Genomic DNA, 17,858 nt, shown 5'->3' with positions numbered 1-17,858 from the left:
TCATCACTGAGACAGACTAGTCTCCCCTCCCCACTGAAATCCCAACCACAAGAGCAGAGCCTTTAGACCGACCATTTCCTTTCTATCCTGAATAAGTGTGAAGTGCAGTGCTTTCTAACCCTCATCCAGAAGACTACTTGCTTTAGAGACTAATAAAACACAACTAACTACAACTACCCTGACCTTGGGAGACAAGTCCGGCATCTTCTGAGAGGTGTGAGTCTCCTAGGGGGTCCAATGATACCCACCTCCCAGTATTCGCATCCTTGTGCAGTCCTCTCCCACACTATACCAGGCTGATTCGATGGTTGCTCTGTGTGACTAATGGAATATGGCAGAAATAATGTCACCTGAGGCTACATCATTAAAAAATATGGCTTCTGCTCACTTTCTTGTATCACCTGCTCTGGGGGAAGCCACGTGCCAGTTGTCCATCAGGCAATCCCATGGGGATACCCATCTAGTGAGGAACTGAAGCCCAGGAGCCATGTGAGCAAGACATCTGGGAAATGACTCCTCTAGCCTTGTCAAGCTTCAAGATGGCACAGTCCTGGCTAACAGCTTGACTGCAACCTTCTGAGTTCTCAAGACAGAACCACCCAGTTAAGCAGCTCTTAGATTCCTGATCCCCAACTGTGGGAGATAATACGTTTGTGGTTTTAAACTACAGTCATAACTAAGACACACTAGGCAAGGATTACTCAGTTCCTTGAATGAAAAAAGCAAAACTCATTTTAACAATTTTGACTAGAAATAAATACTGAATTAATTTTGTTAAAGAAAATTCTTAAATTCATGTTTGATATTCAGGAAAAAGCTTAGAAACCAATTCCCAACTCATTAAACTCCTTCCTTCCTACAAACAAAACAAAACAAAAACCTCAATGTTATCTGTAGCCAATACATATTGCTAATTAGATTGCCGCCTCAAGTGTCAAGTATTTCTAACAATTACATTCAAATTACAGCAGCAGGACAGTTCCTTGGATCTTATTTTTTTCTTTCTCATTGGAACTGTAGTTATTGGGCAGTGTACCTAGCAAGTCACAGAAGATCTGAATTAGAATGCCTTAATTACACCTGGCCTATTTTAATGATTTTAAAAGTAGACCTTAGAGAAATGTGACAGTAAATTCGAGCAGTAAGGGAAATGCCACACAATGAGTATGTCCAGTTGCTGGCTGCAGAATCCAGCAATGCAGCTTTGACATTTACAGATATCACAGATCACTAACAGAACAACACGTAAGTTTATTTCAGATGTAACAGCAATGTTAACATTGACAAGTTTAATTCTTAACTGCACCAAGTAAACTTAGCCATTTAAGTATTTTTTTAAAGTTATTCCCTCCAAAAAACTGAGGGAGCTTTGCTTTTCCACCACCACACCATGGTTTCCCAATAGTTCTCTTTTTGGAGGACTTTTCAATTGATGAGTAAACAAACTGCTTTAGAGATATTTCAGAACTTCTCCCAAATGAAAACTAATCTGGACAAACTATATATTGCATAGATTTCTCTAGATTCTTTGCCTTAAAACCTAAATGCAACTACCATAAAGTGTAATTTTAACCTATTTGCCCCACAGTAAAAACTATTTGTCCTGAAAAATATGATGGATATATCCTGTGATTTTCTAGTTAACAGAACTGTTCTACCTCAAAGATAATTATCATCATATATCAAAATAATCAGCTCAACATGGGACATTAGTTCGATCTTTACTGACTCATAGGCATATGAAGTTGTGCCCAGCTTTTTACCTCTTCCACATTTTTCTCCTCCTCCTCCATAAGTGGATGGAATTATTTAATGTAAGTTTGATGTAGGACAATTAACCTTTTATAAACATTTACAGTTTAAGTCATTGACTAGCGTGGAAAAAGAAACTATATATATATTGATAGGGAGCCTACACAATTCAAAATTTAGTATTTTTTCCTCCTTAAATAACATGTACTTGTCATGAGGCAGCTATTCGGTTTTCAATAACCACATTTAGGGATACATTCATAGGACTGATTAGATAGTCCAGGTGAAATGGTTATAGAAATAGAGGCAGTGTCATCTCAGAAAACCATTTATATATCAAAGTCCATTTTGATATCTGGAAGTTTACAAAAAGGCTGCTGTATTCTTCAAACTAATTACACCTTCTGTAACTCAAGCACTCTTCTCTTGGCAAGAGCAAGCTGAAGCTTATCCATGAAGATAAAGGTGCTTAATGCTAAACTTTTCTTCTAAGCTTAGATTTGGATTGTTTAAGAAATGAACATCCCCCCAAAACCAGCAAGGTCTTTTTACATTTTTACCATCTTAAGATCAGAACTCTATAAACTCCTTCGTCAACTGTCTTCTTTTTCTGTATTATTCTTGGCACTCGAGACTGTTGAAGTCTACTGCACTTTGTACTTTCACATTCTCAAAAACTTAAGGTTACAAAGTGTGCATAAACATTTTGTAAAATAATTTTGTCATTTAACATATTTGGAGATGAGACTTATATACCAGAATTTTACATAACAGGATAAATACTATGAATGAAACTTCCTTTTAAAGTCAAATGACAGAAAGCTCAAGCCCTGTGCATTATTTTAAAGTCTGAGAAAATGTCTAACTATTGGAGATGGGAGTACAAGAGGCAAACAAAAATCTTTCAGATGTCTTCCATCTTACAAAGTTATCAACCTGTCAAAGCCACTCCCTGTGTGCCAGAAAATGATCTGGCATAAACCAGTCCTCTCAGTGGAGGACACAGTGCCATTTGTATTATTAACACTTTACACTTCTGCTTTTCCAAGAATAGAAGCAATATGTTTAACAATTATCCCTGCCCCAAATCCTTAAACTCAGTATCATAGGCACAGAGTGTAAGCAAATCTGGGATGCTCTCCAACAGATATGCAATAGCACAGCTATGTTATTCTCAAAAATATTGCCTATTTTTTCCTGTAAAATCAAATGCTCAGTGGTTACACTTTTAACAGCTGGCACTGGATGACATTAATTGCATTTATTATGTCATGGTCCATCTAAGCTTCCTTTAGGTATTTTTAATATGTTCAACAGAAAACACCTGCTTCACGTTTATTTAGGGGCAGTGACCTATAAGGACATCAACTCAATTTTTAGGGTTAGACTATTTTTGGGTTTACTGAAGAAAAAGGAACAGGGAAAAAATTAAATCACAACAAACCTCTTTAGGTCAGTTAAAGGCCATATCTCTAGCTGGGATATTAAAACAAATTAATCTCACCAGCTCATATTCTAAAAGTTAATGCCACTAGTAACAATCAACAGCAGGAAAAACCAACCTGCTAGTAACCAGCCCACTCAATAACAAAAAAGCAGTTTAACTCAAATATTTAGACAAAAGTATAACACTACCTAAACCAAACTGCCCCACCCACCAGCAAGAAGAGAAGAAATAATTGCTTAATAATCAAAATAAGCTTAGTATTTCTTACACGGATAATGATGTTCCAACTTCCGAGAGTGTGCTCAGAAGGACTAAAGGTGGAGTGAAGGCAATGCCTAGGGATTAGTATCCCATGAAGTCTTTTAAAACCCAAAGAACCACAAGCACACTCAACTTGTCTATGAATTAGAGAATAAGATATTGCTGCTGCTTCTATTTGTCTTTTGAAATATACAATATTTTGTGGGCTCTGCCATTTAATGTGAAAGCAGGACATTAAATTTGCAATTATTTGACAACTAAATTTGTAGGACCATCTAACTTTAACTGCAAAATTAAACAGATCTACCTTTTCCTTCCTTCAAACCACCTCACAAAAATAAGAGAAAACAATCCAAACATGATTTTTTTTTAAGTCCTTGAAAGTACTAAAACTCTTAGAGGAAACGAAAGGAAGAAGGAAAAACAAGAACAAGGAGGGAGAAAAGCTTTAAAAGAAAACGGGGGGAATCAATGGGCCTCTCTTTTATTTGGCGACAAGCAAGTGCAAGAAAGTTCATTTGTCATTTGATCAGTTGTCTGTCTTCTGTACATCTGCATTCTGAGCAGAGGGGACTCTGAGGTTTTTCTGCAGCACATGGGCATCTGCGGGCTCTATCCTCTTATAGTAGTTCTTCTTTGTCTCGATAATCTCAAAGCCAAACCTCCTGTAGAAGTCAATTGCCGACTCGTTGCTGATCTGGACGTGCCTGAGACATAAGAAAAATCAGAAACATTAAAATTAAGGTTTCATCGTGTTTTAAGCATTCTCCACAGATAGCAAGAATACTGTAGACATTTGTTACATTCTCTTTACAATTACCAACAATCAACAAAGGTTAGGCATGCTTATCTAAAAGCTTATAACGAAAGTTTACACTTTTAATCTAATCTTGTCTAAACTCTGTAAGACGAATGGCTGAGATTAGAAGGCTCATAGTGTTTATTCTTGTAGCCAACAAAGGATAAAGCAACATAGCTATCAAAATATTTTTCACTGTAAGAGGAGAAATTATGGCTGGGTGCAGTGGCTCATGCCTGTAATCCCAGCACTTTGGGAGGCCGAGGCTGGCAGATCACAAGGTCAGGAGATGGAGATCATCCTGCCAGCATGGCAAAACGCCATCTCTACTAAAATACAAAAAATCAGCCAGGCATGGTGGCGCGTGCCTGTAGTCCCAGCTACTTGGGAAGCTGAGGCAGGTGAATCGTTTGAACCCAAGGTTGCAGTGAGTAAACATCGTGCCATTGCACTCCAGCTTGGCCACAGAGTGAGACTGTCTCAAAAAACAAACAAGCAAGCAAGCAAGCCAAAAAAAAAAAAAAAAAAAAAAAAAAAACAGGAGAAATTATTAAAAGGCCCTAATAACACAAAGAAAAAAACAATGAAAAATAAAAAGCTAGGGTCTCAAAGTTTGAATATTTATCTTCCTTCTGATTGATTGAAAACATGTTATGTCTTTTTTTTTTTGAGACAGAGTCTTGCTGTGTCACCAGACACCAGGCTGGAGTGCAGTGGTGCAATTCTCGGCTAACTGCAACCTCTGCCTCCCAGGTTCAAGCAATTCTCCTCCCTCGGCCTCCCGAGTAGCTGGGATTACAGGTGCGCACCACCAAGCCCAGCTAATTTTTGTATTTTTAAGTAGAGACGGGGTTTCACCATGGTCTCAATCTCTTGACCTTATGATCAGCCTGCCTTGGTCTCCCAAAGTGCTGGAATTACAGGCATAAGCCACTGAGCCCGGCCTGGCATGTCTTAAAAATTATAACACCATATAATCTCTCACATGGCCAAACCAAATTATAAACATCTATGACTGCGATCTTAGTCATAGCTCTTAATCTACAGTCTCCTGAGATTCAAGTATAATTTCAGCTAGATAATCCCTAGTTTTGATTATTAAGCTCTATTACAAATGATCATGTCACATATCCCTGAACAAAACACACAGGGTTTTCCACAAGAAAAGTAGTATTTAAGGTCTTGAATGGCCATGAATTCTGAAGACCTGAGTTTTAATCCTGATTTCATCCTTATGACTTTGGAGCTCTCATTGTAATATAATAAAGCAATGTGTTCTATCTCAGGTTCCTAATCTACTACTATTAATAAAACAAAACTAACAATTACATATCTACTGCCATAGTGTTTCCAAAGGCACAATAAGTGGCCAGATTTTAAAGTTTCTAGTAAAGATTTCTACTGCTAATTTATTAAACCACTTTGATAAGAACATTAAATATTATTTTACTTACAGATAGATGTTGTCAAAAGTACCATCTTTTTCACAGATGTTTAAGACATGATTTAACATTTTAGTTCCTGTTAATAAAACAAACAAATATGTGACTCTGTAAATCAGCCTTTAAATTATACATCTATCCATTTGCCATTTGAACTATTTATTGAGTCCTACATACATAACAAATCTATGCAGGGCTCCCAATAGAATTACGTTAATAAACATCACTTATTTTTCACCACATTTTGTAAAATTCAGTAACCCTTTCTCAGTATTCCTTAAAAAGACCCAATTAACTAACTGGGTCAGACACATTAACAAATAATATATTTATGCTTCTCTGAAGAAGAAGGAAAAAAAAAAGACCACAAAGAATTTTTTACCTATTCCTAGCCTTCGGTAAGGTGCCAGACATCCTAGTGTCATGATGTAAAGTCTCTTCTGGTTCTGTGAATGATCCACCCTACAGCATACCGCACCTACAGCAATATCATTGAAATAGGCTGCCAAGGAAAATACGAAGATATAACAACAGAGTAACACATTTTAGTTAATCTTTTTCCCTTTTAAAGGACTACACTGTTGCTATCAGCATTAAATTTCATCAACCATTCCATGAATATCAATGACCTCAAAACTCATTTATGCCATCTTAGGAAGTTTAAGCGTCCTCTAGAGTATAGTTTAATAAGTGAAAACACACAGGCATACAGACACTAAATAATTAAGAACATTTAGCATTTCTTTTTAAAATTCAGCTATTTTATTCAACTGAATTCTCTGAGATTTTTCTCACAACCTAGACCACTCCCATTTCCTCACTTGTAATATAAGCAAACTAGTTAACTCTTTCTGCTCTATAAAAAACTAGGGTTCAAGAACAGAAAGAAAGAAAAGAAGGGAGGAAAAAAACTGTATTATACCAAGTTTTGCTAGCTCGCCAACCTCCAGCACATCCTTGTAGAACTTGTCATTGTAGCTGACTGGAAAGATGACCTGATTCAATCTTTTCAACTGTTTAATATTGTGTGGTGTCACATCTCCCAGCTCGATCCGGCTACTGGAACAAATCAAAATGTACTCAATAAAATATAATTAGCCTCATTTGTTAATATGAATATATGAAAGGGGTACTAAAGTCTTTTTTACATGATTGATAAATCCAACTCCTTCAGAGTGGCTTTATATCCTCATGAAGATTACCATTTATATGCAAATTTCACCATTCAATATAAATTCTTCTCATTGCTTTCATACAATTACATACACTTAGAGACAAATATGGTATAGAACAACTACTACAAAGGCCAGAATAACATTCTACAGGCGTCAAAATTTTCCTTATTTGTAGTTCAGAAAAATTTAGATACACCTATTTCTGGTAAAATTACAGCTCATTTGTCCAAGGAATTTATTATAAGTAAATAATGGAAGTATGCAATACGATGCACATTCTATTCATTGAAAACCGTGGTCTAGGAACTACCTACATCAGAATCACAGAGGTGATACCCAAAATTCACATTCCTGGACACACATACCCCATTTTCAGAAGTACAGTTGCTGGAAATGAAACGAAGGAAATACACATTTTGAAAAACACCTCAGTTTGAAAACGATCCATTAAGAAAGCAACAGGAGTAATATGGTTTGGCTGTGTCCCTGTCCAAATTTCATCTTATTGCTGCTCCCATAATTCCCACATCATGGGAGGGACCTGGTCAATCACAGGGGCGGTTGTCCTCATGCTGTTCTCGTGATAGTGAGTTCTCACAAGATCTGATAGTTTTTTTTTTTTTTGAGACGGAGTTTCGCTCTTGTTACCCAGGCCGGAGGCAATGGCGCGATCTCGGCTCACCGCAACCTCCGCCTCCTGGGTTCAGGCAATTCTCCTGCTTCAGCCTCCTGAGTAGCTGGGATTACAGGCACACGCCACCATGCCCAGCTAATTTTTGTATATTTAGTAGCGACGGGGTTTCACCATGTTGACCAGGATGGTCTCGATCTCTTGACCTCGTGATCCACAGGCCCTAGACTCCCAAAGTGCTGGGATTACAGGCGTGAGCCACCGCGCCCGGCCGATCTGATGATTTTAAAAGGGACCTTTCCCCCTCTTTGCTCTCATTCTTCTTCCTGCCATCATGTGTAGAATGATGTGTTTGCTTCTCCTTCTACCATGATTACAAGTTTCTGAGACCTCCCCAACCCTGTGAAACTGTGAGTCAATTAAACCAATCTTTCCTTTATGAATTAGCCAGTCTCGGGTATGTTTTCATTAGCAGCGTGAGAACGGACTAATACAAGGAGCATTCCTAAGAAACCACCAGTAATCAAAACAATTGGTTCCATGAACAAAGAGATTAAAGCTAAAAGGTTCTGAGTTCCAATTCCTAACAAAGTATGAAAGTTGTTTTACCTATAGAGCTGTAAACAAAAGAATTTTTAACAGCTGAAGTGAACTTCACTACTGTTAATTAAAGGCAGATCAAATGCGAGAAGGCAAACCTGACAGTATTCTACACTCCCCCCACCCCCAACTCCATCCGTATTATTTGCCCAAAAAGATGTTGTGGTATATTGTAGAGAAAAAGCACATTTCAACTATATTTAAAAACTGACTTCTGTTAACATATACAGAAGCATGCTTGAAAGAATTGTAATGTGTAGTAGAAATTGTAATTTTAAAAACTGTATTTTGAAACGTTGAAATTTAGATTAAAAAACAAAAAACACCAGCTGGGCATGAAGACCTGTAATCCCAGCACTTTGGGAGGCCAAGGTTAGAGGATCCTTTGAGCCCTGGAGTTCAAGACCAGCCTGGGCAATATAGTAAAACTTTACAAGAAATTTTTAAAAGAGAGCTGGGCACGGTGGCTCACCTGAGGTCAGGAGTTCAAGACCAGCCTGGCCAACATAGTTGGCCCATCTTTAAAAAAATAAAAATTAAAAAGACAAAAACAAAAACAAAAAAAACCAGGTGAGGTGGTTTGTACCTATGGTCCCACTATTTAGAAGGCTGAAGTGAGAGGATTGCTTGAGCCTGGGAGGTCGAGGCTACAGTAAGCTGTGATTGTGCACCACTGCATTCCACTCTGGGTGACAGAGAGACTATCTCAAAAAAACAAAACAAAACAAAACAGCAACAATTACAAATTTAAAAAAAAAAAAAGAAATTTCTAAAGTTGATTTACCTGGATAGAGAGGAATATGATATAATATTTACCTTATAGTACAATTCTCTAATGTATTACTCTGTAATGCCTAGTTTGGAGAACATTCTGCTTGCTAAGGAGTTAGAGGCAAAAACAGAGGAGACTTTGCTCCCCATTTAAGTAGTCTATATGAAGAACACAAAAGATACCATAAAGCATCCTTCCTGTCATACTTAGCAGTTTTGAAAGGCTTAGCTCATCTGAAACCTTTAGCCTTTCTTTCTCAATTGTTTAGTTTTTATACCACTGATCTGTATTATTTGTTGCAATCAATTATCTTTGCATGTCTTGTATGTCTTCCTAAAACCTGAAGTTTCCTAGGAACCACCCAGATTAAACAAACATGTTAGTAAAGGAGTAAGAGATTTATGTGTTTCAAAAACCTCTCAGACCACAGGAAAGGCTAAAAAATAAAAATTAAAAAAATAGAGATTTTCTTGTCCTAGTCTCTTCCAACTTCTAGCCACTTAAGTATGGCCTTTTCTCATCCCAAATATTTGACAAATGCAATGAATTCCCTGTAAGAAATTCATGTTTTCTTTAAATAGATTACATCTCATTCACACAACTCCCCCTCTTCATTAAAGCACACCTGGTTTTTTCCTTCTTTAAGGCTGAAAGTAAATGACATTTTGCCCAGAACACTTCCCTGACTAAAATCTACTGGACTCACTTTCCCCACTACCAACCATTCACATAAAAAGAAAAAAAAAAAAAAAAAAAAAAAATCTGTGGATACTGTTATCCTGTAAAATACAGAATCCTTTATTTATTTATTTATTTTTTGAGACAGGGTTTCACTGTTGCCCAGGCTCACTGCAGCCTCCACTTCCAAGGTTCAAGAGATCTTGTCACCTCAGCCTTATGAGAAGCTGAGACTACACGCACATACCACCACATCCAGCTAATTTTTGAATTTTTGTAGAGGCAGGGTTTCACCATGTTGCCCAGACTGGTCTCCAGTTCCTGAGCTCAAGTGACCCACCCACCTTAGCCTTCCAAAGTTCTAGGCTTACAGGAGTGAGCCACTGGGCCCGGCCAAAATACAGGACCCTTTAAAAATGCTTTAGCAGACAGGGATCAAATCTTACCTACATTTTCTGCTATTTAACTTACCAGAGTGCCACAAGTTGGGTGTAATTTTTTTTTACATACAGTTTATATTAATTCAGAGCACATCATTTGAAAAAAGTTTTGGTATTTAAAAAGTGATTTAATCTTTGCCAAATTTAAAAAAATACGTCTTTTTTTTTTTAAAAGCACACCACAGAAATGACAAAGGTAAAATATCCTGCAGTAATACATCCAGAAATAAGTCTGTTGATAGTCTTCCAATATTTTTCTATGCACATATAAATACACATACACGTTTTAAACAAATTTGAGATGCATTTGGTAGCTGTTGAAAAAATTAAGTCATTTGTGAGAAATTAATGATTTTTGCTAGAAACAAACAGGCCAGAACAATTTCAAAGTGTTCAATTAATGTAACCCTGTCAGCCAAACTGAGCTTCAAATACAGTTTAACTCTAACATGATATGTCTGACTGAAATGGAATACTTCTGTAATCCTGCTCACTTAGTTCCAAATTATTTTAAGACACAGATTTTCTAAATATATCAAAGTAATAACATCAATTTGCAAATTTAGCAAAGAACATGTAGTAAAGGCATAAGCATAAGGGATATGTAGAAATGTCAATAAAATGATCACATTACTTGAATGTAAACAAACAAAAAGCTTTTAGTTAAAATAACCTATAAAAAATTAAAAGTCCAAAGTCTCTATTAAAAAACTAATTTAATGGAGATTTTAAGAATTCTGTGAATCTTAATTTTTCTAAAGTTCTTAAGAACAGAGTTGCCCATTTAAAAAGCATACATTTCAATAAATTTGAATATCTATGTGTTATGCATCTGGAATGCAAAGGAGTTTATATTTAGTAGGAAAGACAGGTAAATACAATGTGCTACTAACAGTGAATGCACATATAGTACAAAAATACTAGAATGAAGGTGACTCTGGGAAACATTTTGAAGAATGACTAGCTTATTCTGTGGAAGGGCAAGAGATGCAGCCTAATAAACATGAAAAAAATAACAATGATGTAGTGGAAAACTACAGTCAGTTTGACATGGCTAAAGCAACGTGAGCTTGTGTGTAAATGTGGAAGCTGAAAAACAACCAATTTTATGAGGAACTCATGTATGGACACATTTGGTTATCATCTCTATACTTATTCTCTTGGTTATCTCATTCAATCTTGTAGCTGCGTGGCTTTAATGCTGCCAATTCCAAATTTCTTTCTCTAGTCTATTACTTCTGAATTTGACACTCCTAAACCCAAGCCATTTCTTGTAGACACTTCAAAGTGAACATACTGCAAACAATTTGGGATCTTTTTTCCCACATCTGCTTCACTTGCAGTTTTTCCTATGTCAATGATGGCCTCTCCATCTTTGGCTGCAGAATACGTTAACTCCTTCAAGTCTCTGTTCAAATAATATCTCAAAAAGGCTTATGCTGACACATTTAATTTTCTTTTTCTTTTTTTGAGATGGAGTCTCACTCCGTTGCCCAGGCTGAAGTGCAGCAGTGTGATCTTGGCTCACTGCAACCTCAGCCTCCTGGATTCAAGGAATCCTATTGCCTCAGCCTCCCAAGTAGCTGGGATTACAAGCATATACCACCACCCCTGATGAATGTTTGTATTTTTTGTAGAGATGGGGTTTCACCATGTTGGCCAGGCTGGTCTTAACTCATGGCCTCAAGTGATCTGCTTGCCCACCTTGGCCTCCCAAACTGTTGGAATTATAGGAGTGAGCCACTGCACCTGGCCCTTGTAATATTATTATTTTTAGATTGATTCTCACCCTGTCACCCAGGCTGGAGTGCAGTGGTGCAATCTCAACTCACTGCAACCTCTGACTCCTGGGTTCAAGCGATTCTCCTGCCTCAGCCTCCTGAGTCGCTGGGACTACCAGGCCAATTTTATTTTTTTAGTACAGACAGGGTTTCACCATATTGGCCAGGCTGGTCTTGAACTCCTGACCTTGTGAGCCACCCACCTCAGCCTCCCAAAGTGCTGGGATTATAGGCATAAGCCACGGCACCCACTCCCCTACAATATTCTTGATATGTTTTCTTATCAGGGTTATGTTGGCCTCGAAGAAAGTTTGGAAATGTTTCTTTCTTCTTGCTACTTCATTTGATCAATGAAGAGAAAGCTCCAAGTCTTTTCAAATTACGTTAGTAAGGGCATAAATATTTAGTATTTAGTACTACTGTTGCTAATTTGACCCTTTTATCATTTTGAAGTATTCCTCCTTTTTGTTGGTCATATTCCTTGCCTTAAAGTCTACTTTTTTCATCAATGCACACATACAGCTTTTTTTTTTTTTTTTTTTTAAGATGGCGGTCTCAACTCTGTGCCCAGGCTAGAGGGTAGTAGCACAATCTTGGCTCACTGCAACCTCCGCCTTCCGGGCTCTCAGGGGATTCTCCTGCCTCAGCCTTCCAAGTAGTTGGGACCACAGGTGCATGCCACCACTTCCAGCTAATGGTCTCGAACTCCTGAACTCAAGCAATCCACCTGCCTCAGCCTCCAAAAGTACTGGGATTACAGGCATAAGCCACCAGACCTAGCCGTACAACTTTCTTCGAATCAAAGTTTATGTTCTTTTACCCTTTTTTCTTTTTACTTTTCCTTGTGTCCTTATATTTAAAGTATGTGTCATGTAAACAGCATATACTTGGATCTTATTCCTTTAATCTGACAATTGGAATAACTAGTTTATTAACATTTAATGGGCCAGGCACAGTGGCTCACACCTGTAATCCAAGCAGTTTGGAAGGCCGAGGCAGGTGGATCACTTGAAGCCAGGAGTTTGATATTGGCCTGGTCAACATGGTGAAACCCTGTCTCTACTAAAAATACAAAAAATTAGCCAGGAGTGGTGGCATGTGCCTGTAGTCCCAGCTACTTGAGAAGCTGAGGCAGGAGAACTGCTTGAATTCAAGGGGTGGAGGTTGTAGTGAGCCAGGATCACACCACTGCACTCCAGCCTGGAAGAGAGAACGAGACTGTTCCAAAAAAAAAAAAACAAAAAAGAAAACCCCAGCACCAAAAAACAGATTTAATGTAATTATTGAATTGCTGATTTAGTTGATTCACGTCCCTCAGCTTGCAATTTTCTATTTGTACCTAGTATTAACAGTTCTTCATTTTCCAGCCTTTTGTGGGGATCAATTTTGATTCATCTCTTGGATTTCAATAAAAAACTTTTTAAAGCTTACATAAAATTAAATTCATCTTTTTGGTGTATAGTTCTGAGTTCCTACAAATACATATAGTCATGTAACCATTATCAAAATATAGAATAATTCCATTACCTCCAAAACCTCATACATGACCCTTTAAAGTTCAACTGCCAGGTACCCACTAATCTCTGTTCCCCATAATTTCACCTTTTCAAGAATGTTACATATATGGAATCACAAAATACATAGCTGCTTGTTTGGTTTCTTTCATTTAGCATAATGCCTGAGACTCACCACAGTGTTGTGTACAGCTCATTCCTTGTTAATGCTGAGTGGTAATCCGTTATGTGGGTGTACTGTAAATTTATCCTCTTGTTGAAGGGCAGTTCAGTTGTTTACAATTTTTTGGAGATTATGAATAAAATTCCTATAAACATTTATATTTACATATAGGTTTTGGTGTGAACAAGTTCTTATTTCTCTTAGTAAATCCCTAAGAGTGGAAATGCTGGGTCTTAAATGTATGAGTTCTGGCTGTTTTGCATCCTCATCAGCACCTGGCATTATTAATGTTTAAAATTTATGCTATTCTAAATACAGGTATGTAGTGACGCCTTATTGTGGTTTTTAATTTGCATCTCTAAATAATAAATGCAGTGAACACCTTTTCATGTATTTCTTTGCCATTCATGTATCACCTTTGATAAAGTATTGGTTCAGATCTTCTGTCCATTTTTTTAAAAACTGGTTTTTCTTGAGTTTTGGGTGTATTATGCATACTTGTCATTTGTAAGTTATGTATGTTGCAAACAATTTTTACCAGTTTATGGCTTTTTTCATTTTCTTATTGTTTTTGAGAGTTGTACGTTTTGACAAATTTATTCCATGGACTGTACTTCTGAGTTGTATTTAAGAAATATTCCTAACTCAAGATCACAAAGATTTTTATGCTTTCTTCTAGATGTTTTACATTTAGGTATATGAACTCCCCCTTTCTTAAATCCCCCTCATTTTTTTTTTTGAGACGGAGTTTTGCTCTTGTTACCCAGGCTGGAGTGCAATGGCGTGATCTCGGCTCACCACAACCTCCGCCTCCTGGGTTCAGGCAATTCTCCTGCCTCAGCCTCCTGAGTAGCTGGGATTACAGGCACGCGCCACCATGCCCAGCTAATTTTTAATATTTTTAGTAGAGACGGGGTTTCACCATGTTGACCAGGATGGTCTCGATCTCTTGACCTCGTGATCCACCCGCCTCGGCCTCCCAAAGTGCTGGGATTACAGGCTTGAGCCACCGCGCCCGGCCCCCCCCTCATTTTTTTTAAGCAACCTTCTTGAGGAATAATTTATATATCATAAGAGCCATGTTTTAAATGCACAATTCAGTGATTTTTTTAAAACTATAAAGTTGTGCAACTATCAATGCAATTCAGTTTTGGAACATTCTCATTATATTCCCAAAATTTCTTAAGATGCATCTGCTATCAATCTCCTTTCCTACCCCCAGACAGCCACTAAATCTTTCTCTTTCTACAAATGTGCCTCTACTGGACATTTAAAATAAATGGAAGTATACAATGTTATCTTTTGCACTAGACTTCTTTCATGTAGCAAGTTATGTTCACCTGTGTTTTCACAGGTCAGCAGTTTGATCTTTTTTTTAAATTTAAAATGAAATTTTTATAATTTCTAAAAGATATAAAGACAGGGTTTCACCATGTTGGCCAGGCTGGTCTTGAACTCCTGACTTCTGGTGATCCTCCTGCCTCGGCCTCCCAAAGTGCTGAGATTACAGGCGTAAGCCACCACGCCCAGCCAGCAGTTTGATTTTTTATTATTGAATAGTAGCCTATTTTGGTATAGTTTATACTACGTTTTGTTTATTCATTCACCGGTTGATGGATATTTGGGCTATATTTGCATCTTGGCTATTATAATGCTGCTATGAATACTGCATAAAAGTCTGTGTGTGAACATATGCCTAGTTGTTTTTTTTTTTTCTGGTAGATAACTAGAAGGGGGATTGCCAGGTTATATGACAAATATGCTTAACTTTTAAAGAAACTGCCTGTGGTAGGTATAATAATGCCCCCAAGCCCCCAAAAAAAGATGTCTATGTCTTGATTCCAGAAACCTTGAATGTTACTTTACATGAAAGACTTTGCAGATGTGATTAAGATCTTGAGATGTGAAGATCAACCATGATTGTCCAGACACGTCTATATAATTGCATAAGTCCTTAAGAAACATAGGAGATAGGACAACGGAATACTATTCAAAGAGATTTTAAGATGTTCCATGGCTGGCTTTAAAGATGAAGGAGGAGCCAGGAGCCAAGGAATGCAGGTTACCTACAGAAGCTGGAAGAGCCAAGGAAATGGATTCTCCTCAAGGCCCTCTAGGAGAAACACAATCCTACTGTACTGAGTATCCTAGGGCTATCTTTAAAAATTACCACAAACTCAGTGTCTTGAAGCAACAAACATATTTTCATATAGTACAGGCGGCTAGAAGTTCAAAATCAAGCTGTTGGCAGGGCCATGCTCTCTAAACTCTGTGAGAGAATCTTCCTTGCCCTTCCAGGTTCTGGTGGCCCCAGGCTTGCGGCAACCTATCTCCAATCTCTGCCTCCATCTTCACAAGGTCTTTGCAGTTTGTCTGTTTCCTTTCCTCTGCTTATAAGGACACTAAGTCATTACACATTTAGGACCCACTGTAATTCAGCATGAACTCAATTATACCCACAAAGACCCTCTTTTTTTTTTGGAGATGGAGTTTTGCTCTTGTCCAGGCTGGAATTCAGTGGCGCCACCTTGGCTCACCACAACCCCCACCTCCTGGGGTCAAGCGATTCTCCCGCTTTAGCCTCCAGGGTAGTTAGGATTATAAGCATACGCCACCAAGCCCAGCTAATTTTGTATTTTTAGTAGAGACGGGGTTTCTCCATGTTGGTCAGGCTCGTCTCCAACTCCCAGCCTCAGGTGATCTGCCTGCCTTGGCCTCCCAAAGTGTGGGATTCAGCATGAGCCACTGTGACCAGCCAAAGACCCTATTTCTAACTTAGGTCACACGCTGAGGTTCCAGGTAGGTTAAGAATTTTTGAAGGACACTAGTTTAAAATCACTGTATCTGCCACCTTGAATTAGCCCAGTGAAACCCATTTCAGACATTTAACCTCTAAACTGTGGCTGTGCCATTTTATATTTCCATCAGTAATGTATTTGGGTTCCAGTTCTCTACACCTTTTATTGCCTTTGTTTTTTTCCATCGAACCTAGTGTCAAATACTTCTAAGGTATGAATGGGCACTTTAAAAACTGATTTATAAAATGCAGTCTAAACGTTACCCAATGTGACTGAAGCAATGCTAGTGTTAAACAGACAAAAACTAGATGGTAAAGGGAAACGGACTTTTTAAATGAAAGAATTCCCTTTTATACCTCACTTTGACAGCTGTTTCCTGAAACAACTAATTCACAGCATATAACCTTTGATTAAGGAACTGTGTCAGATTACCAAGGATGTCTGTAGTGAGAAGAAGGTCAAAGAACAGAATATAAGAAACACTTGAATTTTAGAGGTGAAAGAACAGGAACCTACAAAGATGTCCAAGAAGCAATTTCCAAGAGAATGGACGTAAAAACCTGGAGAGTAATGCTACAAAAATCCAAGAATGGATCCCAAACCTGGTTATATACCAGAATCATCTTGCCAGTTAAAAATTCAGGTTCCCAAATTCCACCTTGGCAGCTTTACTTTTGTAATTAAGCTTGTTATGTAAATCATCCAAATTTAACACCCGTCTAAATTACATTTCCACTGCATGTGTGTCAATTCCTAAATCTGAGAAATTTGGTGAGGGAAACAGGGACTAAGGACGGGCATAGAGAATGGGTCATTGGAAAAAAAACTATGCTATATGATAACAGTGGATTTCACTTAAACCAGTGCAGGAATATTTGCTTAGTTCTGATAAGAATGTAACATAACAATGTAGACTATCTTAATTTATCAGTAGTTTAACACCTTTCTTCTGTATATAAGACACACATTGCTGGCCTAAAGGTTAAATCACCATGTGGTCACATCTATTTGACCCACACTTTTTTTTTTTTGAGACAGTCTCGCTCTGTGGCCCAGGCTGGAGTGCAGTGGTGCTATCTCAGCTTACTGCAACCTCTGCCTCCCAGGTTCGAGCAACTCTCAGGCCTCGGCCTCCTGAGTAGCTGGGACTATAGGCACCTGCCACCAAGCCCAGCTAGTAGACATTTTTAGTAGAGATGGGGTTTCACCATGTTGGCCAAGCTGGTCTCGAACTCCTGACCTCCTGCCTAGGCCTCCCAAAGTGCTGGGATTACAGGTGCGAGCCACCGTGCCTGGCCTACCCCATAGTTTTTCTTTTTTGTTTCTGGTTTTTAAGTTTGCTGCAATATTTAAATGAAATGATTTTACACCAAGTCTCAAGTTGCAGCTTCTCCTAACTGACTTACCTTATCTGCGCGGTCCCCTTGGCACTAGTTTACAGCCCCTACCTGTGGAAAGTTGAAGACGGTTGCTGTCAAATACACTAAATGACTCTCTTAGCTCAAGTAAATTGGCATAACAGGCTACTTTTCCTTGTTTTTCAAATCCATAGCAATCAAATCCCAAGGCACTTTCATATCACAATTTTTAGACTAAGGAACGGAA

The 17,858-nt window shown here is 38.1% G+C and overlaps 1 protein-coding gene across 5 annotated transcripts in view; it reads right to left on the bottom strand.

The window, feature by feature from the left end:
• Positions 1 to 1,231: 1,231 nt before the first annotated feature.
• The window catches only part of NAA50 (N-alpha-acetyltransferase 50, NatE catalytic subunit), a 28,542-nt gene continuing 11,915 nt past the window's right edge, over positions 1,232 to 17,858 (bottom strand). For 3 of the 5 annotated variants that reach the window (XM_078352347.1, XM_017965250.4, XM_078352346.1), the window contains exons 2-5: positions 6,624 to 6,760; positions 6,084 to 6,203; positions 5,714 to 5,780; positions 1,232 to 4,167 (exon numbers count right to left, since the gene is read on the bottom strand). In XM_078352347.1, coding sequence (XP_078208473.1) covers positions 3,990 to 4,167; positions 5,714 to 5,780; positions 6,084 to 6,126 — 288 coding nt within the window. In that variant the 5' untranslated portion in view covers positions 6,127 to 6,203; positions 6,624 to 6,760 and the 3' untranslated portion in view covers positions 1,232 to 3,989. The remainder of the gene's footprint in view (positions 4,168 to 5,713; positions 5,781 to 6,083; positions 6,204 to 6,623; positions 6,761 to 17,858) is intronic. The other 2 variants (XM_078352348.1, XM_017965251.4) reach the window with 1 other exon arrangement.

The sequence above is a fragment of the Callithrix jacchus genome, chromosome 15 (genome assembly GCF_049354715.1).
Source record: "Callithrix jacchus isolate 240 chromosome 15, calJac240_pri, whole genome shotgun sequence".
Taxonomy (NCBI): domain Eukaryota; kingdom Metazoa; phylum Chordata; class Mammalia; order Primates; family Cebidae; genus Callithrix; species Callithrix jacchus.
The sequence above is the reverse complement of the archived record's forward strand: the minus strand, read 5'-3'. Positions and strand labels throughout refer to the sequence as shown.